Below are 24163 nucleotides of genomic sequence, written 5' to 3'. Positions count from 1 at the left end.
CAAGTGCCTCCCAGATTAGAAGCCGTTTAGAACCTTACATACTGCTTTTTAACTTAGTAGTGATAGAAGCCGCCCAGAGTGGCTGGGGAAACCCAGCCAGATGGGCGGTGTACAAATAATAAATTATTATTATTATTATAGTGCCACCTTTACCTTCCAACATGGCAGGAACCCCTACTGGAACAAAATAAGAGGGGAGGGGACATTTAGCAACTTTTATCAGCCTGGGGGTGGGATAACCTGTTCACTGCAGCTCATGTTCCATTATGTTACTCTACCATTTCACTTCAGAACTAGGTCTAGAACTCGTTTAAAGTTGTGCCATTGAGGATATGTCAATGCTCTGGAGTAGAACAAGGTGTGGCATCAACATGTTCTTCCCCTGTGCTGCGTATTATGACTAAATGACCCCTGGGGTCCCTTTCAACTCTACAGTTCTTTGAGTCTACGAAGAGGTGTTACAAGAGCTGCTCCAACAGCTATTACTTTACTTATTACTTTAATAAGGCATGGTTATAGCAAATTTGCTACAGAATGTTATAGGTTTTGCCTACCACGGCAATTGACTGCCTCCAATGTGGCAGGACTACCAGTGCTAGTACCAAAGGTCGAAAATCTGCACTGATTTGCGCAACTTCTGTGAAATCAGCAGCACACAGAACTTTGACACTGTGATGTACAGAAGTAACAGTTATCAGTAATAAAATATTGCATGTTTCTGCTCTATGCATCCCAGAGCGACTTTTATTTTTAAAAAAAGCCTGGACAAAGCATGTATAACTTAAAGCATGTATAGTTTTATTGAAAAGGCTTTCCCTTAATAAATACAGCGCTAGCTTTCATTTACTCTCGAGAGTGAACCTGTGATGTCTGTATGTAATATGGAAATATGGCATTTTTGCAGTTTTTTTGCATTTTTAATTAATATTAGACACAAGAGAGCATTATACATTTGCAAAAATACTCTCAGGGAAATACAGTATAAGCATATTATGAAAGGTTTCTTTTTTAAAAAAGCAGAACTCCACCCCCCTTAATATAGCTATGGTCTTACCATCTTCTTCCATGAGTGGAGCTATTATGGCTAGTTTCCAAATGCCACCTCATAACTGAAGCTGCTATTTGTCTTAGGAGAGAAGCTGTCATTGGTGCTAATGGCAGTTTTCTTCCTGGAATGAACAGCAGCTGAGGGTGGGTGTGATTTCGTAATGATCACAGCAGAGGGGAGAAAGAGTTAAAATCTTCCTCTCAGTTCAAGGTCTTTATTCTCTCTCACACACAGTGTCAATGGCGGGAGGCAGCAGCTGGGGAATCGCATGGGGAACACAGCTCAGAGCCTGGGGAAGATGGCTGAGAACCTGGAGATTGGTCGTGGGACAACAATGAGTGATCAGAGGGAGAAGAGGGGCAAACCTGGGAGGAGGTGTCAGAATCTGAAGAGGTAACAGGGTTTAGTGAGCAAGAAGAGGCTGTGGCAGAGAGCAGTCCACAAGCAGGAGAGGCGGGGTGGGTGTGTCAAGAGGCAGAGTGGAGGGAGACTGCTGAAGAAGCCAGGGAGTCTCCCCCTCCTGCTGTGACCAGCTCCCCTCTGCCCTGGTCTCTCAGAACACCCAGAGCAGGCCTTGTTTTCTCTAATAAAGTGTTAACTTCATGTACTTTGTGTGAGTTATTGCTGGCTGGCTCCCTGGCATACATGGTATAAAGATGAACAGTAACTGCACATTTTAATGTATTGTCCAGCTTGGCCGTAACAAATCAGTTTCTTGATTAGGTATAGGCTGAAGTTCTCATATTCCCATAGACCTTCTGATGAAAAGTCTCAATTTAGATTCCCCTCCCCAATACTTTACACAAGAAAAGGAAACGTCACAAGATAAAGGTGGATGTGACTCTGAACCTGGGCGCAAGAGGTGCAGAATATTTTTTTCTTTGATCCTTTCAAAGTTGTTAGCATTGTTGCATCAATTGCTCTACAGAGTCCTTTCCCTGAGACCAGATGCAGTATGGGAATGGCATTGATGAAGCAGCTCCAACTTCTCCCTAAACATTAGAAATCCACAAGGGGGAAAAAGATGAATAAATTAGGATTCATTAATATCCTACTCGATTTGCCTCAATTATTATTGCAGCAACTCCCATCCTACCATTTTGTCCCTGTTTAGTCATAATCTATTTTTTAAAAAATAATATTTATTAAGATTTTGAGGGTTACAAATCAAACAGAAAAACACCAAATTAAACAAAAAACAAAACAATGTATCACATAAAAAAAGAATACCATACAAATAAGAAAAAAAGAGAAGCAAAAAAAAGTTAAAGAAAAAAGAAAAACAAAAGCAAAAACACATCAAATCTTCACATAGTATATCTTTCATTTGCTTGTTTCCTTGACCTCCTCCCACCTCCCTTTTTTGTATTCTAATTCAATTAAATATTTCAGCAAATCCTTTCCCTCTTTTTCTCCTTAAAATTAATATATCTATTTGAACTTAAACTCTTAAAACATTTCCACTAGGGTCATAAAAATTTCATTCCACGATTTTTCTCTCCCTCATTAAATTTTACAAAATTTCCAAATATAAACTTTAAATTCCCAATCTTCTTCCACCGTCTCCTTTCCCTGGTCTTGGCCTCTGCCGTCCCTTCTGTCAACTCCAAAAAGTCCATCAACCTGGAGATCTTATATCCGAGGCTCTTAACTCTCCTTCACGTCCCTTCTGCCGGTCTTCTTCATAATCTTTAGTGCTAAAAAGCCGATCTTGGGGGAGCTCCATCCCAACAATGCCTTTATTCCTTCTTAACAGGGCAGCCAGATTTCCATAGTTAAAGCTAGGATCCATAAAGCGTTCCAAATCTTGTTTCAAAAATCCTCCAAATCCAAATGTCCCCAAAGCTCCAATCTCCTCCTGACCCAGCTCCATATCCCAAAAGTCAATTGATCCCTGCATTAGGGAATCTCTCCAACTTTCCTTTTCCAGACCAGGCCAGGCTCTAATCTTCAAAATCTGGCTTTTTCTAGTTTCAATCATAAAGGGCCTCTGTTTAGTCATAATCTAGGCTAGCTTGCTACATTATCCCATATGTGGGATATACGATGAAAGGTAAATAGGAACATAAGTTATCATAGCCATGATCAACCAAGAAGACGTGGGGAAACACTTGTCTTTGTGTACCTTCATATTCATTGCAATTATTCCAAGTTCAAACATATTTTCCTTTCCTGTTCGCTGGAGGATATCCTGGACAACAGTCTGGCATGCATCCATGGGAGACAAGCCCTGAAAGGTAAACAAAACCTAAAACAAGTTTCTTTCGCCACTCATTTCTATTCTATGTATCTAAGCAAGTTTTAATTCGTGCCCTCTCAGTGCTGCTTACATTGACCAACAGACCGCAATGTAAAAACAGATGCACATTGCTCTTCATTTTATCTGTTTATACATTAAATCACACAGTACACTGCAAGGCAAAATTTGGACTGTTCAACAGAGGGCAACGTAAGGATTACAACTCTGCAGAAAATGCCACAAGGACATTCTGTGGCAATTTCATTGATCAGGAGCATGTGCCAGGATTTATTTGTGCAAGAAGAATTATTATATTAGAACTCACAATCCTTATCTTAGAATTGTGCTGCTGATCAATGGATTGCCACCACCTCTAACAAACTGGTGAAAAGTGTCTAGTCCCTCTGTGATTGGTTTGCACGAATGGTCTCACAAGGGTCCGTAAGAAAGTGGTCTAGTGAACAGAACTTCCTAACAGAGCCTCGCTTTCTTGTATTAAGAGGGCTGGGTAAAAGTTTTAACAGGGCTGGCAAGCTTCCATGAACAGACAAGGGACAGAATGTTTTAGATATAAAGTGCTAGAGTCTAGACTGCATCCATCTCTTCAGCACTCTGTCCTCAACTTTAACTGGCTAACTTTGACTACTGATGTTTTCAGCTTCTGCCTACCATTTGGCCTTTCTTTCTGCTCTTTTCAATCATCTATGTCAGAGGTATGTTCCTTGAAAGGGACTGTTGCCCCAAACAATTTCTTTAGATAGTCTACAGCGCCCTCTTCTCTAGCAGGAGGCTTCAATCATTTCTAGTCAACACATTATGGTTGAAAACCACTTCCCTTGCCCTTACTAGATTGGCCAAGGGTAGGCAAACTAAGGCCCAGGGGCCGGATCCGGCCCAATCGCCTTCTAAATCCGGCCCACGGATGGTCCAGGAATCAGCGTGTTTTTACATGAGTAGAATGTACCCTTTTATTTAAAATGCATCTCTGGGTGATTTGTGGGGCCTGACTGGTGTTTTTACATGAGTAGAATGTGCACTTTTATTTAAAATGCATCTCTGGGTTATTTGTGGGGCACAGGAATTTGTTCATCCCCCACCCCATATAGTCCGGCCCACCACATGGTCTGAGGGACGGTGGACCGGCCCACGGCTACAAAAGTTTGCTGACCCCTGAGCTAGTCTCTCTTCCTCTCCTCTCTCCCACTGATGCTCTTTATGATAGTGCTTCAAAGTAGGCATGCTTGAAACCCACTGATGACATACCTGTTTCATTAACAGGGCTGCATGAAAACAAGGGCAGAAACACATAATCTTGTCTCCATCACCAGTAGCTGATGGGTTAAAAAAAGATTTACTTGTGAATAAGTGTTCTGTGTTAACTCCTGGAAATAAGAAAACAGAATTGCAATGCATCTATATACAAATCACTCTTCTATCATACATTGCTGCAGTAGGACAATGTTGTCTGGTTTTAGTGGATAATACCAACAGAGAAACACTTTGACTAGACTGTTCCCAAAGTATATTTTCTTGTACTCTCTGTATTGTCTTGGATTTTGCAGCTTGTACAGTGGTACCTCAGGTTACATACACTTCAGGTTACAGACTCTGCTAACCCAGAAATAGTACCTTGGGTTAAGAACTTTGCTTCACGATGAGAACAGAAATCGTGCTCCAGCGGCGTGGCAGCAGCGGGAGGCCCCATTAGCTAAAGTGGCGCTTCAGGTTAAGAACAGTTTCTGGTTAAGTACAGACCTCCGGCATGAATTAAGTACTTAACCTGAGGTACCACTGTATCACAACGGCAAAAATCGCCTCCAGTCAGATAAATTTCACAAAACCTGTGTTGTTTTCCACCCCATGCTTTTAGGAAATAGAGACTGAGGCTGCAATCCAAGGCAAACAGGTAGAAGCAACAGTAACTTACTTCTGAGTAAACAAGAATAGGATTGCACTGTTAAGGCTGCCAACCTACACACACTATGGTAAATCCTGCTGAACGAATGGTGCTTATACTGTAGCAGAGACATACAGGATTGCACTGTAAAAGATTTATGTGACTGTGTGGTTGATGAGTAATTTTGGCGGGCTAGCAACACTAAGCTATGAAACTCACAGGTCAATCACTCACTCTCAGCCTAACTGACCTCACAGGCTTATTGTGAGGATAAAATGGGGAGGAGGACTCCTATGTAAATCACCTGGAAGTCCTTGAGGAAAAGTGGGATATAAATGTAATAAATAACAAACAGATAACATTTGCAATTATGTCTGGGATACTTTTTTAGCAATAAACATTTGTACATGATCCTTATTCATCCCTCAAAACGCTTTAGGTGAATGTGTATTTCTAAGGACTAAAAAGCCAAACAGTTCTTAGCACTTATCCAAGCAGCTTGGAAACAGGTGTGGCAGTTTTGCTAAGCCCTTGCTAGAGCAACAGAAAATACTAGCATTAGCATAACAAGGTTAGTGCATGAGATTAGGATAGGTGTTTTTAAAAAAATTAAAAGGAAAGCGGCTACAGGGTATTCCTATTTCAATTAGCCAAGGTATGGAATTGTAACAATAGGCTATGTGCAAGGGAACCAATAAGCTTACATATTTCAGGTCACTCCCTCTTTTTTTGGAGGGGAGGACTAATGTTTCCTGTGTTTATCAGCAGATATTGCTGCAATAATGATTTCTTCAACATTCCAGTTTCCTTTTGCCTGACTTCAAAGCTATAGGAAACTGCCTTGCACAGACTACGAACGGGCAAATCTGTCCATTTTGGTTTCTCTGTTTCTTAGTTTTCTAATCTGAAATTCAGTTCTCAGCATTTCCAAATCAGTTTGCAATGGAGTTTTTTTCTTTAAAAAAGTCCTCATACATGCATACTTGCAAACTAGTTTTCCCTAATATAATGCAATACACACACACACACATATTATATGCACACTTTAGATGTATTTTATAATATAGGTAAAGGTAAAAGTACCCCTGACCATTAGGTCTAGTCACGGACTCTAGGGTTGAGGCACTCATCTCACTCTATAGGCCGAGGGAGACAGCGTTTTCCACAGACAGCTTCTGGGTCATGTGGCCAGCATGACTAAGCCGCTTCTGGTGAACCAGAGCAGTGCATAGAAACGCTGTTTACCTCCCCACCAGAGCGGTACCTATTTATCTACTTGCACTTTGACGTGCTTTCAAACTGCTAGGTTGGCAGGAGCAGGGATCGAACAACGGGAGCTCACCCCGATGCAGGGATTCGAACCACCAACCTCCTGATCAGCAAGCCCTAGGCTCTGTGGTTTAGACCACAGTGCCACCCACGTCCCCTATTTTATAATATATTATATGCATTCTACACACCCTTTACCCTACTATATATATTTTTGTAAACATTACTTGGATAGAGATCTGTACCACAAAATTCAGAGAAGTACAAATTTTGAATGATTGCTGAGTTTCAATTCACATATTGTTTCCTAAAGTGCAAATTACATAGAATAATGACGTTAATGCCCCAGCGACCCATAATGTGGTGGAAAGAAAGATTAGGAAGAAGATCAGGATAAAACTGCAGTAAAACTGTAGATGAGATTCAAAGGTCTAAATGGGGAAATACTGTAAGCTATGTGGAGACCCTTAAGTCATGCATGCACCTGCGTTCTATGATTCTGATGGTATAGGCAGAGGTTGTGCTTTTATACATAGATTTATAAAGACTTATTTCTCTGGTAGTCTGTATGGTTTTGTCATGGCCTTTGGCTAGTACAATAAAGCTACACACACACCCTACATGCTAGGGAAAAGGTTGTGTGGCCATCCCCTCCTTTCATAGCCACCCCAATCATCCTTCAGAAAGTGAAAGTTTCGGAGGATGGTTGCGGTCATGTATTGTTTTGGAAAGTGTGGATTAGATAGGCTTGCCTTCAAAGGCAAAGAAAATTGACTTTCTCCCCCATCCTCACCACAGATATATTCTTCCTTTTAAAACTGTGTTCATGGCCCAACTAGTCTCTGAATAGTCCTGTTAAGTAACATCACATACTCACTCTTCCTGATCTCATACCCTAGCATTGCTTTGTTATTTCTGGCTAGTGTGCTCCTTTCAACAACTGCACCAACATGAGCTCAGCAAAACAGAATCTTGATCTGGGAAGCAGGAAGATGGCCTGAAGTGTTTAGAACCCTTTAAAATAGAAAAGTGGACATTTTTCATTTCTGGCATGAGTACAAGAGGTAAATGTTTCCATAATGTGTGGATTCGGGCCAGTTAAACTACCGGCAAGATAAACTCTAAAAGAACCTGTAGTAAAAATTAACATCAAGGACGTTAACTGGTTCATGGGAGATTTCAGCTCTAGATATGCATAAATGTATTTAAACATAAACAGGTATGCAAATCTTTTAATTATTACTACTAATACATACCTACTGCAGCTCCTACCTAGAAAGAAAGAAAGGTATTACTTTGGAAGTAGCATGATCTGGATTAATTATTCTCAGAGCCATAAAGAAATTGACAGCACAATTCTAACTCCCTGATCAGCAGGGCTGGGAATGGTAAGAATTGGGTGGAGGTGTCTCTCCGCTGGCAGGCAGGCTCCGCTGCAACAGATGCCCCTGTTGCGCCCACTGGAAGTGTGGGTGGTTGAGAAGCTACTGCCAGCAGTGGCCAGTGTAAGGCACAGAAACAGGGGAGAGGGGTGAGCAGGGTAAAGATACCTCTCTATTCTGTCCAGGCAAGGGCTCACTCTAAGCCCCTTGGTTAGTCCAGTCTGGAGCTGGTATAGCAAAATAATAAGAACAAAAAAATGTCCCCCTTCCACCCTGGTTGCTGTGAGTAGCAGGGCTTTGGGTGCAATCGTGGCTCCATTGCTTCCCAACCACATTTAGGGATGCTGCTATTATTATTATTGGTCACTCACTCATCTTGAAGAAAGACCTCAACATTTCAAAAAGGACAAGATGTTTCCCTGTTGCAAAATGTTGCCTTTTCCGCCATCTTAAAGAGAAGGAACTTTATATAAATAAGATGGGGGGGAACGCATAATAGGTTGCAATTAACCAGCATATTCCTTCTGAGCACAATCATAGAATCACAGAATTTGAAATACTTTATTGTCACTTGTACAACTTGTATTCAGTGAGATTACACGAGCACCCCCCACTCAGCTCTCTTAGTCTTAATTCCCCTCGTTTACTGACGCACACCCACCAAACCCGAAAGTCAGTTGCCCTGTTGTTATCTTTTCATTCAGCAGCCTAACAGCCCACAGATAGAAACTGTTCTTTACCCTGTTGGTGCCGACTAAGCATGCTTCTTTATCTTCTACCCGAGGGCTGGAGATCAAGAAAGTGCCGGCCAGGGTGTGAATCATCCCTGAGAATTTTCCTCACTCTCCTGAGGCGACGTTCTTCTGCTATTTCATCCAGCGGATTCATGGGACAGCCCATAATATCTTGTGCTATATTTACCACCCTCTGTAGGCACTTCCTATCAGTAGATGTCAAACCAGCATACCACAGCATGATGCAATATGAAAGGACACTTTCTATTGTGGACCGGTAGAAGGAGATTATCAAATGTTGATTGACAACATTGTAGAGTTGGATCATCTAGTCCAATCCCTGCAATACAGGAATCCCAACTTAAGCATCCATGCCAGGTGGTCATTCAACTTCTGCTTAAAAACCTCCAAAGAAGGAGAGTCCACAACCTCTAGAGAGAGACCAGGTGTGTGATCGGGAAAAAAAGGAATTATCACTTAGCTCACAGGGAAAATTCTTTCATCCGATTTTGTTTGTTCAAATTACTCTATTTGCATTTATGCAAATTGTGTCCATGGTCTAATGAAACTGAGCAAAAGACAACATGCAAAATGTTCAGAGTGGTTTTGAAACTAACCAGGTGTCACATATTTGTTTTGTTGTCAAGTAAATGCAACTGGCTTCCACTTCTACAAGGTCATCCTAAAAAATGGCAATGGATGGAAACAATTTTGGTTGTTAAGGCTGCAATCCTTTGCACACCTGACCAGAAAGTAAGCCCCAGTGACCACAGTAAGACTTACGTCTCAGTAAAGATGTAAAGGATTGTGTGGCAAGACTCTTTCCTACCTGGAACTGTTTTCTATACTTGTGTGTTTTTAGTAACTATATTTCTTTAATGAAATATGTATACCGCCCGTCATCCGAAGATCACAGGGCAGTTCACAACATAAAAATACAAAACACATAATAAAATAAAAGCAAAAGAAGCCAATAACCCTTTCTTCCACAGACACATTTAAATGAATAGTAATATTAATCAGCCAAATGCCTGGTTGAAGAGAAACTTTGGAATATTTGTGTTTCTATACACTTCTTAATTATAACAAAATGAATATTACTAACTGTTCCAGAGATACCTGTGTGATCACATAACTATTCCTGACAGTGGAGTGGGAAATACTGTTACTACTCAAGTTACTTTTTAGGAATTTTATGGTTGACTACTTGTTTCTAAATGCTGTATCCTACTGCCATTCCTATGCTCCATACAATTTATCTTGGCATACCTCTTTATCAGCATACAGCCCACATCCCGGCATCGGAGAATCTCCCACTCTTCCTGGATATTTAAAAGGTGCTCCAGAAGTAGAAACCCCTAAACATTTTTTTCAAATCAGTAAAATATTGGTTATTGGTTATTCTGATAGCAATAGGAGAATGGTTACATGAGATAGCGGAAAGGATGGGGCTAACTGAATCATTATCTTTTATTCACCACAAACACACACCTCACCATCTTTCATGCGTTTGGTTTATATCCTCGGTGAAAAACTGTCAAATGACACAGCTTCTCCGCTAACGAATTCTGCTGTAGTCACTGACTGTGAATGTTACACAGTGCTAACAATTGTAATCAAGCTCTATTTTTTTAAGGGTTCGTAAGTCCCCTTTAAATACTAACACAGATGGATGTTTCTCATGACAGATTCTGCTTCCTTCTCCCCTCCAATAAAGTAAGTGTATTATTTCCCTTCCTGTAAATGATGAGAAGACCCACACAGCTAATTAGCAGCAGTTGTATAACATAAGGCAGGGATGAAACTCATTATTTATTTTGTTTATGCTGCTCCCTCTTACCAACTGTTATATTTCCAAAGGTATCCAAGGCAATCAAACCTAATGAAAAGACAAAAATAGAATAATAGAATTAACTTACCAAGCAACACTAGGAATATTGCTTCAAATAACAAGTCTCTGTTAGCTATTGAAATTTTGTAATTTCCCCATTTTTAAAAATACAGGAATATTTATCTGAAATTTCCTAGACAACAGAGTGAAACCCAGATGACATCTTCATTTCATCCCAAGTCTGCTATACTGTCACCTTGCAACTTAGAAAGGACTCTAATAATATGGGTGAGTGCACTGTAGAATTCAATACAGTGGTACCTCAGGTTAAGAACTTAATTCGTTCTAGAGGTCCGTTCTTAACCTGAAACAGTTCTTAACCTGAGGCGCACTTTCGCTAATGGGGCCTCCTGCTGCCGCTGCGCCACAATTTCTGTTCTTATCCTGGGACAAAGTTCTTAACCTGGAGCAACCACTTCCTGGTTAGCGGAGTTTGTAACCCGAAGCATCTGTAACCAGAAGCATCTGTAACCTGAGGTACCACTGTATTGTTAAAAAAACCAAGCATGTGGTTATGATATCTGGAATAAAGAGCGATCCAGGTAAAATAAGTATATATTGCATAAATTCTGTACTAGTACACTTGTTAACCAACCTTTCCACTTGGAGACGGTAGCCGTGGGGAAAGTGGGGGCAGAGAAGTCTGCTTTTGATACCCCTGTTACATGCATTAACCCAGAATCATGTTTAACTAGTATCACTGTGATATGTGATCTTAAAATTATCTGAATATTATGGATTACTTTGAGATTGTTTATATACCGGTACATTCAGGCATATTGTACAGCTACTGAATATCTGCCAGTGTAAACAATTAATTGTCATAATTTCTACTGAAACATCTTTTCAGACATCACTTTACACCTAGATGTCAAGCAACTGCATTTAGATTATCTTTCATTTTTTATATGCTGCCTAGCACACAATAACTAAACACCAAATTTCCATGAGTCCTTGATGATTTTGGGAACATAACAATAGTTCGTGTTATAGAGCCATCATTATCTGCAGTATAAAACGGTAAAGGGACCCCTGACCATTAGGTCCAGTCGTGACCGACTCTGGGGTTGCGGCGCTCATCTCGCTTTATTGGCCGAGGGAGCCAGAATACAGCTTCCGGGTCATGTGGCCAGCATGACTAAGCTGCTTCTGGCGAACCAGAGCAGCGCATGGAAACGCCGTTTACCTTCCCGCAGGGAAGTATTTATCTACTTGCACTTTGATGTGCTTTTGAACTGCTAGCTTGGCAGGAGCAGGGACTGAGCAACAGGAGCTCACCCCTATACCTGTTCTTTATTGTGCACTACTGCCTCTGGCCAAACTGGCCTTGCAAGTGTTTATAAGGCTTTAAGTTGCATTCTGGAAACAGCCAAAACAAGTCCCAAGAAATGTGGCGCTGCTGAAAAAAGAGAGCGTGGTAGTTTTGACGTGACTTTCACAGATGCCTATTGCACTGTCTTCATCCCAAGAAAAATGCTGCATTTCTTCCATCCTAAATATGCAGAACATTTTTGGAACAAAGTTATTGTTTTTAAATCTAAAGTATTTATCAATATACAGCTCTTGAGGTCTTTAAAAAGAAAAGTTCAACGTCTCCCTGAGAGAAATTTAATAGAATCTTCTGTTTCAATGGAAGACAGCAGCGACAAATGAATTGAGAAAGGGTTCCCTGAAAGTTCAAAGTGGCTACAATAGGAAAACACAGCCTAAGATACTTCTCTTCTCCCACCCCTCCTATTCATTACATTAATAGTGATGACTCTTTCAATTGTAGATCAGGACTTGTGCCACGTCTTAACAATAAAGGGGAAATGGTAGCTGTTCCATAGAAATGTTTGCGCGCTGCTAGCTTCACCACTTCTGTTGTGTGTATCTAACATGGGAATATGTATGTAAACAGTGCATTTTTTTTAAGAAGGTGGAAGATTTACCCTTAAATTAATTTTAAAAACCCTGTGATTCTACCTACTGTACTTGGGAGTGACACTGGACTCATTTTCAAACAAACTTGCATAGGATTGGAAGGCAACTGCTTACAGTTGTCCTGTCAACTGGATATTTACAAAGTCACTTTGAGGCTGAAATCATTTGCTCACTTACCTAGGAGTAAGACTCATTGAAGTCAATGTGGCTTATTCTTTTTTCCCTTTTGTATGTGGCTTATTCTGAGTAGACATGTATAGGATTGCACTATAAGGCTTAGATCCTATCCTAAGCACCCTTAGAGCCAATGTATTTATGTTGTCTCTTGTAATGGAGATAGTAGACATAATTGCTAGAGTTGGGATAATTGCCAGGTGATTTTCAATTATTTCAAGGCAGAAATTAAATACATTTTCCTAGCCACCATGTCCTTTAAATCCAACCTTAACAGTTTTCTTATAGCTTTTATTAAGCCATAGCACCCTCTTGAGGCTGAACAAAGAACAGGATGTATAAACTTTTGCAGGATACTGAATAGGGCAACATTTTCTGGAATGGAATGCCCAGTACTACAGTAGGCAGAAGAATGCCTACCCTAGATTTCTGTAGGCCCTCAAGTAAAAAGATCTAGCAATAAGTTTTATTTACTTCCTGTTGGTCCCCTGGCCACTGAAAGTGAAGTTATTAGGATGAATTAGAGAGCATGCTATACTCCATGATCTCTTGGCAGCTCCCTGAATTTTCCAGGAACGATGTCACTTATATTGAAGCTTTCTTGATATTCTATGTGTACTAAAAAGGGGGCCACATTTAAACTAGAGATGTATGTCAGGCAGAAAAGAAACCATGCCCATACACACTGTCATCTGAGAAAGACAACATCTATTTGCTGCAGCCTTCTGCACATGTTCGCGTCTTCATTGAGATAGATGTAGATGCTGCTGTCATGCATGACACACTACATGAAGACCTGCATGCTTGGTTGTAAGGAAATGGAATATGTAGGAAATTACCATGCTGGAATCAGCCCAGATTGTTTCCAAAACTTAGATTAATTCCTGTATTATTTCAGAAAGTCTGTAAAAGTTGCCAGTTAATACATAAGAATTAATTAACCACAGCATCTTATGTACCTGTAAATTCTTGGTAGCATAAACATACAACTAGAAAATGGCAAGTTAATGCCTCCACAATTACAAAAAGAAGACCCAGCACATCCCATAAAAGTGTTATATTAATAAAAATATTACTTACCCAATGTATCATGTTTCTTCAAGCTCTTTCCCTTTTCTAAATATTCCTACAGAAACGATAAGACTAGAATGAATTGTGCTATCAAATGCCACCCATTTGTAATGATAGTTTTCCCCCAAAGCAGAAATCTGTTAAGTAAGCAGAATGTATCTTCTTATGTATAAGTAGCATCCAGAAGTTGTATCTGAAACATAGTTTCTTTCAAAGGATTAATCCTAAATTGTATGTGGGTTCAGAGGGAGAAATTGTTGGGCTCTTCTGATCATTCTGTCAGCGAAAGCATTGTCGGCTTGCTAGACAAAACAATCTCCACTCTCCTCCTCCCATGTGCTATTCCACAGGTTCTCCAAACCCCAGTGCCAATTTTGGGGGTGGGGACACACAGGGGGGAAACACTGATGGGATTCATTAGTTGAATTCAACCCTCAATCTTGGGACTATTCTAAGGGCTGGCAACTCACAGCCCATAGCCACTGGCAGGGGTTTTCCAATACATTAAGAAGCAGCATAACTTCCCAGCTAGTCTCATGCCAGGTGAGATGAGGAAACGTTAACTTTAGAAAGGAGAAATAAGCAGAATTTCAATCTATTTTTCTCTCCTTTCCAAGCCACCCATAGCTTATCCTTCCTCAGCAGTCAGCATGGACGTACAGTGGTGCCTCGCAAGACGAAATTAATCCGTTCCGTGAGTCTCTTCGTCTAGCGGTTTTTTTGTCTTGCGAAGCAAGCCCATTGATGGCTTAGCGGATTAGCGCTATTAGCGGCTTAGCGGCTTTTAGCGGCTTAGCGGATCAGCTGATAAGCAGCTTAGCGGCTTAGAAAAAGGGGGGGGGAGGGAAAAAACCCCGCAGGAACTCGCAAGACATTTTCATCTTGCGAAGCAAGCCCATAGGGAAATTCGTTTTGCGAAGCGCCTCCAAAACGGAAAACCCTTTCGTCTAGCGGGTTTTCCATCTTGCGAGGCGTTCGTCTTGCGGGGCATCACTGTATGCCATTGTCCATGCAGTTGGGAAGCACTTTGGCCAACAGAATATTAAAGGTAAAGGTAAAGGTACCCCTGCCCGTACGGGCCAGTCTTGACAGACTCTGGGGTTGTGCGCCCATCTCACTTAAGAGGCCAGGGGCCAGCGCTGTCCGGAGACACTTCCGGGTCACATGGCCAGCGTGACATCGCTGCTCTGGCGAGCCAGAGCCGCACACGGAAACGCCGTTTACCTTCCCGCTGGTAAGCGGTCCCTATTTATCTACTTGCACCCGGAGGTGCTTTCGAACTGCTAGGTTGGCAGGCGCTGGGACCGAGCAGTGGGAGCGCACCCCGCCGCAGGGATTCGAACCGCCGACCTTTCGATCGGCAAGTCCTAGGCGCTGAGGCTTTAACCCACAGCGCCACCTGCGTCCCAACAGAATATTAGTAGTCAGTTAATTTGAATTCTATTTCTGACTATCTGATGCGTGACATTTTGAAAATGTCACATCGGGTGCCCCCTTTGTTGTTTGAAATGACTTCAAAGAGACTTCTTGATGATTCATGAGAGTCAGTGGTGCTCAGAACATCTGCAAGGATATTTATTCCTAATGTGAATTATTCTACTACTGCATAAATAAACTCACATCACTATTGCTCCAAAGTAGAGTGTTACCTGATAAGCTTCTGTACTCTGCTCACTCATCATACTTTGGTTATCTTCCACAGTGAAGCCTTGGTCTTTTGCAAAAGCCACAGCACCATCCCCAACCAGAAAACTGTGTGGAGTTTCTTCCATGACCTTACGTGCTACAGCGAGAGGAGTTCCAATTCTTTATCAGCAGAAAGAATATAATTTGAGAAGGGGTTTGTTCCATATATACTTTTAAAGAACTGAGTTCTATAGTTAAATGCAATGATAAAAATTATGAAGAGCTAAACCATTAGGCTCGAAGGAATAAAAAAAAATAAATCTGTGAAAAAGCATAATTAAAAAATAATAATCTCAGAGTTTTTGGTGCCGGGCTGGTGACCTCTGACACATAGCAAGGTATAATACATACCCATGCAAGGCTGCCACAGCTCCAAAACGCCCAGGTTGTCCTTCCATTATTGCTGCATCACATTGGATTATGCCCTGTTTATTTGGGTAGCCTCCCCGTCCTACTACAAAACGTCCTGTTTTCTCATCGTTCTCAATATCTGAAAACATATTTTAAGAAAAAAAGTGTTTTAAAACCTTTTATTTCTATAGCTATATCCTTGAGCACATTCAAAGCACATTTTCTCCCTCAAAGAATTCTGGGTACAGTCCTATTGTTAAGGGTTGCTGGGAATTGTAACTTTGTGAGTGGAAAACTACATGTGCTTTAATAAGCTAGGTGTTTGTCTGAAGGCAGCCCTTTTTAGGGAAGCTTTTAATGTTTGATGTATCACAGTATTTTAATATTCTTTTGGAAGCCTCCCAGAGTGGCTGGGGAAACCCAGCCAGATGGGCGGGGTATAAATAATAAATTATTATTATTATCATTATTATTATTATTGTTGTTGTTGTTGTTGTTGTTGTTGTTGGAAAAAACTATTTTCCATGATGGACTGATATTAATGATAATACATAACTATTGGTTAAAGGGCAATTAGTCCTGAATTCATCTCAGTTACATACAGTGCTTTTTTCTGGGTCTGTACCATTCATACGAAAGGAAGCAATTGTCACAAGTACTGCATCCTTTCTATGTGGCAGTCATATTTGTGGTGCATAACCTTTACATATCTGCCATCTTTATTTTGATCAGCTAGGTGGACAATACTGACATCTTATGTCATTCATATACCACTAGATATAGCATGAAACAGTAACCTTTATAAGTAAGGTAAAGGACCCCTGGATGGTTAAGTCCTGTGTATGGATACAATTTGGACTAATTGGTATGATATGTTTAATTTGGTAAATGGAAACTTAATAAAAATTATTTTTTTAAAAAAAGAAGAAGCCTTGAGTCCCAAGCCTTGAGTCTCAAATGAAAGAATTGGACTCTTAATATTTTGTTGTACATATCCAAATTTCTCTCCGCCCACGCTTTACACTTAGTCTTTGACAAGTGAAATATCTGTATATCTATATATCTCTATTTGGGCCCACCCTGCTATTCTGCTAGTAAATTTTTAAAAGCTGGTTTTGATATTGTTGTAACCTGGAGCGCATTGAAGGATGGTTAAGAAATCCAATAAATTATAGGATTGTAGTGTGGGAAGGGACCACAAGGGCCATCTAAGTCCAACCCCCTGGGTACCCAACCAGGGCCAGTGCAAGCAATCTTGCTGCCTGAGGCAAAGAGCAAGATGGCACCCTCCCTCAAGGTGCGCACACACACACACACACACACACGAGGTCAGCCCACCCGCCTTTGAACCTTGCTCCAATGCAGTGATACCTCCGGTTGCAAACGGGATCTGTTTCGGAGGCCCGTTCGCAATATGAAAAGAACGCAACCCGTAGCGGCGCGTCTGTGCACACGCGGGTCGCGATTCCCTGCTTCTGTGCATGCGCGTGACATCATTTTGTGCTTGCGAGCGGCGAAACCCGGAAATAACATGAAGCGGATGTAACCTGTGTTATGACTGTACTACAAAGGACAGCACCTTCCACTGGACCTGAGGGCACCAGGCTAGTGTGCAAGGTGTTCAGGCCCAGGTCCTGCAGCGTTCCCAGCTCTGGACATTCCTTGAACCCCAGCATCTACAGCCTAAGGTCTTAGAGGACAGCACTGATATATAGTGGATGTAAGGGAAACTTGATGGAAAGGAGAGAACCAGGGCTTTTCCCCAGCCAAAACTCACTAGAACTCAGTTCTGGCACCTCTCCTGTGGGCACCATTGCCATTCTAAGAGAACAAGGGAGGTGTTCATGGTGAGTTCTGGCAACTCTTTTTCTAGAAAAATGGCACTGGAGAGAACCAGTGTGACACTGTTATCTCTGGATATGAACCCAATAGGAAGGGCACAGAAGGACATACTGTTGCTTTGTATGTGAAAGAAGGCGCTGATTCGAGCAAGCTAGAAATCCCAGATAAGGGAGACTCCTCCAAAGAATTATTGTGGGTGCTCATACCTGACTCCAGAAGTAATCTGCTACTGGGGACACACTATTGAATTCCTGGAGAAAGCTCTCAGGGAGATCTTGTGGTGGAGAATGGGATCGGGGAAGCATCCAAAAGATGTCACAGTAAGTAAAAAAACTATTGATGCCCCAAAAAACTGTGCGCTAGAACAGTTGGTGAGGGAGCCCAACCAGGGTGATTCGCTTTGACTCAAATTACACGTATCTGTATGTACATATGTATGTGTATGTAGATGTATAGACAGTGTGTAAAGGTAAAGATAAAGGTACCCCTGCCCGTACGGGCCAGTCTTGACAGACTCTGGGGTTGTGCGCCCATCTCACTTAAGAGGCCAGGGGCCAGCGCTGTCTGGAGACACTTCCGGGTCACGTGGCCAGCGTGACATCGCTGCTCTGGCCAGAGCCAGAGCTGCACACGGAAACGCCGTTTACCTTCCCGCTGGTAAGCGGTCCCTATTTATCTACTTGCACCCGGAGGTGCTTTCGAACTGCTAGGTTGGCAGGCGCTGGGACCGAGCAGCGGGAGCGCACCCCGCCACAGGGATTCGAACCGCCGACCTTTCGATCGGCAAGCCCTAGGCGCTGAGGCTTTAACCCACAGCGCCACCTGTATGTATATATACAGTGTGTATATAGTACTTAAAACCATTCACCTAATAAACCATATCAACAAAACCCTTTTCCTTCCCCTGCATGCCTCCCAAAATTGTCTAGGGCAGGATTCCTCAGCCTCGGCCCTCCAGATGTTTCTGGCCCACAACTCCCATGATCCCTAGCTAGCAGGACCAGTGGTCAGGGATGCTGGGAACTGTAGTCCAAAACATCTGGAGGGCCGAAGGTTGCTAGGCAGCGGAAGAAATGGATTTTTGTCGTTGTATTTTTTTACTCCTTCACATTTATGATCCGTCTCTACCTGCCATGGCCTCCTGGAGGCAGTCGGTCGCTAAGCCCCCCTCGAGCAGCAGCTGCCTCATCCTCCCCACGGCCGGGCGCGAAAATGCCCAGGTTCCCGCGGCGGCTGCCATGGCGACGCCCGACCGCGGGGCGGGACTTGGAGGTCTTCGGGAGGCTCTGATTGGGCGGCCGGCGGCCTGTCAGTCACGGCGGGGTCACGGCCGTCGTCTTCCGCCTTCTCCCGCTTTCGCTTCCGGGGCAGCCTGTGAGGGAAGAGAGAGAGGCCTGGTTGGAGTCGCGGGGAGGAGGCGAAGCTACCCTTCACTTCAGCCGCTCGCTCTCGGGCCCCTTTCCCCACCGAAGAAGGAGCCATGGACACGCTGGGCAGGAAAGTGGTCGTCTGCGACAACGGCACCGGGGTGAGGAGGAGGAGGAGGAGCCGCCTCGCTCCCTGGAGCGGCGGCCGCGACTGAGCCCCCCCCCCCCCCGGCGGCTCTAACGTCAACCGCCTTTCCCCACCTCGCCTCAGGAGCCTGGAGGGGAAACCCGAGTGGGGGAGCGGGGCCTGGGGCCGGGTGGGTACGGGGTCTGGGAGGTAAGGCGTTAGCTAGCCCACCCTGCCAAATAATTATACACAGGTAGGTAGCCGTGTTGCTCTGCCGTAGTCCAAATAAAATAAATAAAATTAAAAAATATTTCCTTCCAGCAGCACCTTAGAGACCAACTAAGTTAGTTCTTGGTATGAGCTTCCGTGTGCATGCACACCTCTTCAGATACGTGCCCACGAAAGCTCACACCAATAACTGTCTTAGTTGGTCTCTAAGGTGCTACTGGAAGGGATATTTTATTTTTTTATTTTATTTTGTTTCAAATTAATTATATACAGTGGTACCTCGGGTTACATTGGACGCAGGTGGCGCTAAAGGTTAAAGCCTCAGCGCCTAGGGCTTGCCGATCGAAAGGTCGGCGGTTCGAATCCCTGCGGCGGGGTGCGCGCCCGCTGCTCGGTCCCAGCGCCTGCCAACCTAGCAGTTCGAAAGCACCTCCGGGTGCAAGTAGATAAATAGGGACCGCTTACCAGCGGGAAGGTAAACGGCGTTTCCGTGTGCGGCTCTGGCTCGCCAGAGCAGCGATGTCACGCTGGCCACGTGACCCGGAAGTGTCTCCGGACAGCGCTGGCCCCTGGCCTCTTGAGTGAGATGGGCGCACAACCCCAGAGTCTGTCAAGACTGGCCCGTACGGGCAGGGGTGCCTTTACCTTTACCTTTAGGTAGCCGTGTTGGTCTGCCGTAGTCCAAATAAAATAAATAAAATTAAAAAATATTTCCTTCCAGTAGCACCTTAGAGACCAACTAAGTTAGTTATTGGTATGAGCTTCCGTGTGCATGCACACCTCTTCAGATACGTGCCCACGAAAGCTCACACCAATAACTGTCTTAGTTGGTCTCTAAGGTGCTACTGGAAGGGATATTTTATTTTGTTTCAAATTAATTATATACAGTGGTACCTCGGGTTACAGACGCTTCAGGTTACAGACTCCGCTAACCCAGAAATATTGCCCCGGGTTAAGAACTTTGCTTCAGGATGAGAACAGAAATCGCGCAGCGGTGGCGCAGCGGGAGGCCCCATTAGCTAAAGTGGTGCTTCAGGTTAAGAACAGTTTCAGGTTAAGAACGGACCTCCGGTACGAATTAAGTACTTAACCCGAGGTACCACTGTAGTTATATACTCTGCAGTTTTCCCCTGACAAGGCGGCTTACAGATTAAAAAAAAAAAGAACATCTCTAAAGCTTATGGCGGGGTGGGGAGACAATGGTCGGTGTGACCATTGAGAAACTATTAAACATCAATGAGCTGCAAGCCTTTGAGTCCTTTTGAGGTGCTGGTAGAAGAAGCTAGAATGATCTTTCCTCTTTCTCCTCCCATTTAACTTGCGGAAGGTGCGCATGTGCCTAAGTTAAGCATTTCCTCTCATACTGTCACGCTTTCTTTAAACGAATTCTTTCGCTTTTTTGCTGAATTGTTGCATCCCTATCACACACTTCCATCCAAGGAGATAAAGGTGGCGTCATCACATTCTCCCATCTTATCCTCACAACAACCCTGTGAGGCGGGTTAGGCTGTGAGTGTGTGAGTGATTGGCCCGAGGTGGGCTTCTTAGTGAGGTAGGGATTTCATCCTGCATCACCCAAGTCCAGCACTCTAAGCACTATGCCGTGCTGTGCTGGCACAGAATCATTCCCATGGTCACTTTTACTCCAGTTCTGTTGGATTACAATCCGACAGAAGTTGGATGAGTGTCTCTCAATCGCACACACACTCCTACCACTTTTCTAACATTTTGCCATCTACTGGCATCTGAGTTACTTTCTTTGTATTTGGCTGTCCCCTCAAACAGTTTGTCACAGCTGCATGCCACTTCTCCCCTCCCTGCCTATCCACCCCATATCTGTTCTCTAGGTGTGTCACTGTTGCGACTCTCTCCCCATTTTTTAGTTTGATGTTTTACTATGCTTTTACATATGCTGTAAAAGCCCAGAGTGGCTGGGAAAACCTAGTCAGATGGGTGGGGTATACAGAATAAAATTATTATTATATTTAGGTGAGTTTGTGCTCACATGGGCATAGCCAAGGGGGGGGGTCAGATGGCCCCCTAGATCAAGTAAAACAATAGAAATACTGTATTGCTTGCTTCAGTGTCCCACCCCTCATGTTTCATAGTCATTCAAACAAGACACCAGAGTGCTGGTTTCAGTCCCCCCCCCCCTTGAATGGCCTAGAATCAGCAGTACTAATAATAGTACCTAGACTCCTCCCTCCTCTGAAAATATGTTCTCTAACGAAAGGTCTTTCAGTTTGAGAATACCAAAAGTAGAATATTGAAGTTAGAAGACTTAGCCGCCTTTTTTTCAGCCCGAGGCTAGAATCATTTTTTGTACTCTTCCCTAACAAGCCATTAAAACATTTCCCTCCCTGTATAGATTTATTGCTGATAGTACTGTGGCAGGGAATACAGTGGTACCTTGCTTAAGAACAGCTTAGTTTATGAACAACTTGGATTAAGAACGCTGCAAACCCGGAAGTAGGTGTTTTGGTTTGTGAACTTTGCCTCGGAATAAGAACATGTTTTGCTTCCTGTTGAGTGTGTTCCATTTGTAAATTGAGTCCCCCGCTGCTATGGGAAAGCACGCCTTGGTTTAAGAATGCTTTGGTTTAAGAACGGACTTCTGGATCGGGTTAAGTTCATAAACCAAGGTGCCACTGTTACAGCATTTCTCACTGCAGAGCGATGAGTGGCCTGAGCTTTGGGGTGGAATTATTATTAGCCTATCGTTCACCCTAAGCTCCCACAGAGGGTTGCAAGAGTTTAAAATACAACTTTAAAGATATGCTGAAGTGTAATGACTTCCTTTGCAAGTGAGTAATGGCCCCTTATAAAATTGATGCTTACTGTGACTATTCTTTATGTGTGTGTTTGAAATAGATTATCTGGCTTCTCTGTATCACAGGGCTCATTCATTTTTTGGAATGTAAGGCAAAGCTTCACTTTGGTTATTGCTTCTGCTTTTTGTTGATGAAAAATTGTATGCTTTCTATCTGCAGCCTGAGCCTGTAAGTCCTATGCACATTTATTGAACACATATGTAAATCCTCATTAAGAACATAAGAAGAGGCCTCTGGATCAGGCCAGTGACCCTTCTAGTCCAACATTGTGTTCTCACAGTGGTCACCCAGATGCTTGTGGGAAATCCACTAGCAGGATTTGATCGCAAGAGCACTCCCTCCTTCTATGGTTTCTAGCTGGAGTTCAGAAGGATACAGCCTTCAACTGCGGAGGCTTATTAACTTTTGACACATTCACAATTTATTTTTTCAAATAAACATTTTTTAAAAGTTCAAGCTTTCCTTAGGGTTAGATGTGACGTTAAATGCATGTTTAAATTTTAACATGTATGTTTTAAAAAATTCACATAGCAAGTGGAGGGGGGTGGGAGCTGATAATAATCAGGATCTCAGCAGGCATGGAGAAGGAAGTTAAGTCTTGCTAAAATCCCTTCTCTGAAGCTGCTGTTTGCATTTAGAGGAAACACCCTGTTGACACCGATGGGATTTCAGCCTAACTAAAATGCCAGCTTCAGAAGATGAATTTTCTTCTAAAGTAGTCATTCACTAACAATTGGAACATGTTTATATTTCCAGTTTGTGCAGTGTTAGCACCATCAGCAAGGATACGTCAAAACTGAGTGTTCAGTTTAGTATCTTTGGATTAATGGCAGAATGCTTCAGGTTTGGGTATTCTCATTAAAACCTTATTCTTCCATCAGGAGAACTAAAATGAAGGAAGTCTATCTAAATGAAGGAAATTATGATGGGAATAATGCCATTTAATATTAATGAGTAGACCTATTTTTCAAACATTTGTGCTTTCCATTTGAAGCAATATTTATAGACAGCAATTTATTACCACTTGATGACTTAACAGGAAGTGAGAGAGCCAGTCATAACCACACAGCGTGTAGAAGAAACTATATATGGTAAAGCATACGCTAGATAAACCCAGCAGATTTTCCTAAAAGAGTTTTTTTTTTTTTAAAAAAAAGGTTATGTTAATGTCTATATTTACAATTGTGAAGTTAGCTGGTTTAGTGCTGTATTTCTTTTTGAAGAGGCAAATAGTTAGCAAATGTGCTCAGCACTGCAGTAAGCTGAAATAGCCAGTTTTATTCATTTACTTAATTAAAATTAAAATTATTGATACTTAGACTTTAAACTAAAAAATCAAGGCAACTTAATAGTAGAGAGACCTAAATAATAGGTTAAAAGCTTTCCCTGGTTACTTTATTTTGTTTTATTTAATTTTACCCTGGTTTTCTATAGACATCAGGACACCTTATATCAAAACAGCATATCACTTAAATGCTTTTTCGCAGCATACACATGTATAAAAGCTAGTATCTAAAATGCTTTTACTGAAGATTGGCTTATGTAGCTAGAGAGAGGGGGAGGAAGAGCAACGACAAATGAGGTGTATGCATTTAAAACGCTTATAGGCTGCTTTTACACGAATCCAAAGCTATTTATGGTGCAAAATAAACACTTTGCAGCACAATGGAGAGAAACAGGTTCCCAAATGATCTCCTACACTGGAAAGATCTTTCACAATCAATCGAAGAGCAATATTTGTGTTTTTCTAAAGTCTATAGATTTTCATAACCATTTTGAAATAATCATAAATAGACGGCTTTGGTGTGTCGATGCATTTTTGAAAATATCCTTTGACACTCTCGTGTTGAGATCATACACCCTGCAGGGTTGTGCTGCTAAAAACATTCTTGTTTAGGGAAGTCTCCCTAAATACGCAAACTTGACAAGTATTTTAATATGTAATTGTATTTTATTATGTGTGTTTTTTAAAAAAATACTTTTAAATATTTTGATTTTTTAAAGAACAAATTCTGTTTGATTGTATCTGGATATTTTATGTAACCCGCTTAATGGCTTTGACTAAACAGCGTATAAATCTGGTAAAATAAAATAAAAATCAAT

General features: G+C 42.3%; 2 protein-coding genes across 3 annotated transcripts in view; one reads left to right on the top strand and one right to left on the bottom strand.

Annotated features, from left to right (window-relative positions):
* Positions 1-777: 777 nt before the first annotated feature.
* Positions 778-18793, bottom strand: LOC307212590 (N(4)-(Beta-N-acetylglucosaminyl)-L-asparaginase-like). Its single transcript, XM_079970100.1, has 10 exons — positions 18636-18793; positions 15666-15804; positions 15278-15434; positions 13638-13683; positions 10410-10448; positions 9839-9927; positions 7710-7725; positions 4551-4618; positions 3174-3278; positions 778-2040 (listed from the first exon to the last, which is right to left on the bottom strand). Exons 1-10 carry the CDS (start codon positions 18745-18747, stop codon positions 1948-1950), a joined length of 864 nt encoding a protein of 287 aa, XP_079826226.1. The 5' UTR covers positions 18748-18793; the 3' UTR covers positions 778-1947.
* A 72-nt stretch (positions 18794-18865) lies between these two features.
* Positions 18866-24163, top strand: part of ACTR2 (actin related protein 2) — a 27103-nt gene continuing 21805 nt past the window's right edge. For both annotated transcript variants that reach the window (XM_079969994.1, XM_079969993.1), the window contains exon 1: positions 18866-19035. In XM_079969994.1, the coding sequence (XP_079826120.1) occupies positions 18988-19035 (48 nt within the window). In that variant the 5' untranslated portion in view covers positions 18866-18987. The remainder of the gene's footprint in view (positions 19036-24163) is intronic.

Source organism: Podarcis cretensis (genome assembly GCF_951804945.1).
Source record: "Podarcis cretensis genome assembly, chromosome: 3".
NCBI classification, from domain to species: Eukaryota; Metazoa; Chordata; class Lepidosauria; order Squamata; family Lacertidae; genus Podarcis; species Podarcis cretensis.
The sequence above is the reverse complement of the archived record's forward strand: the minus strand, read 5'-3'. Positions and strand labels throughout refer to the sequence as shown.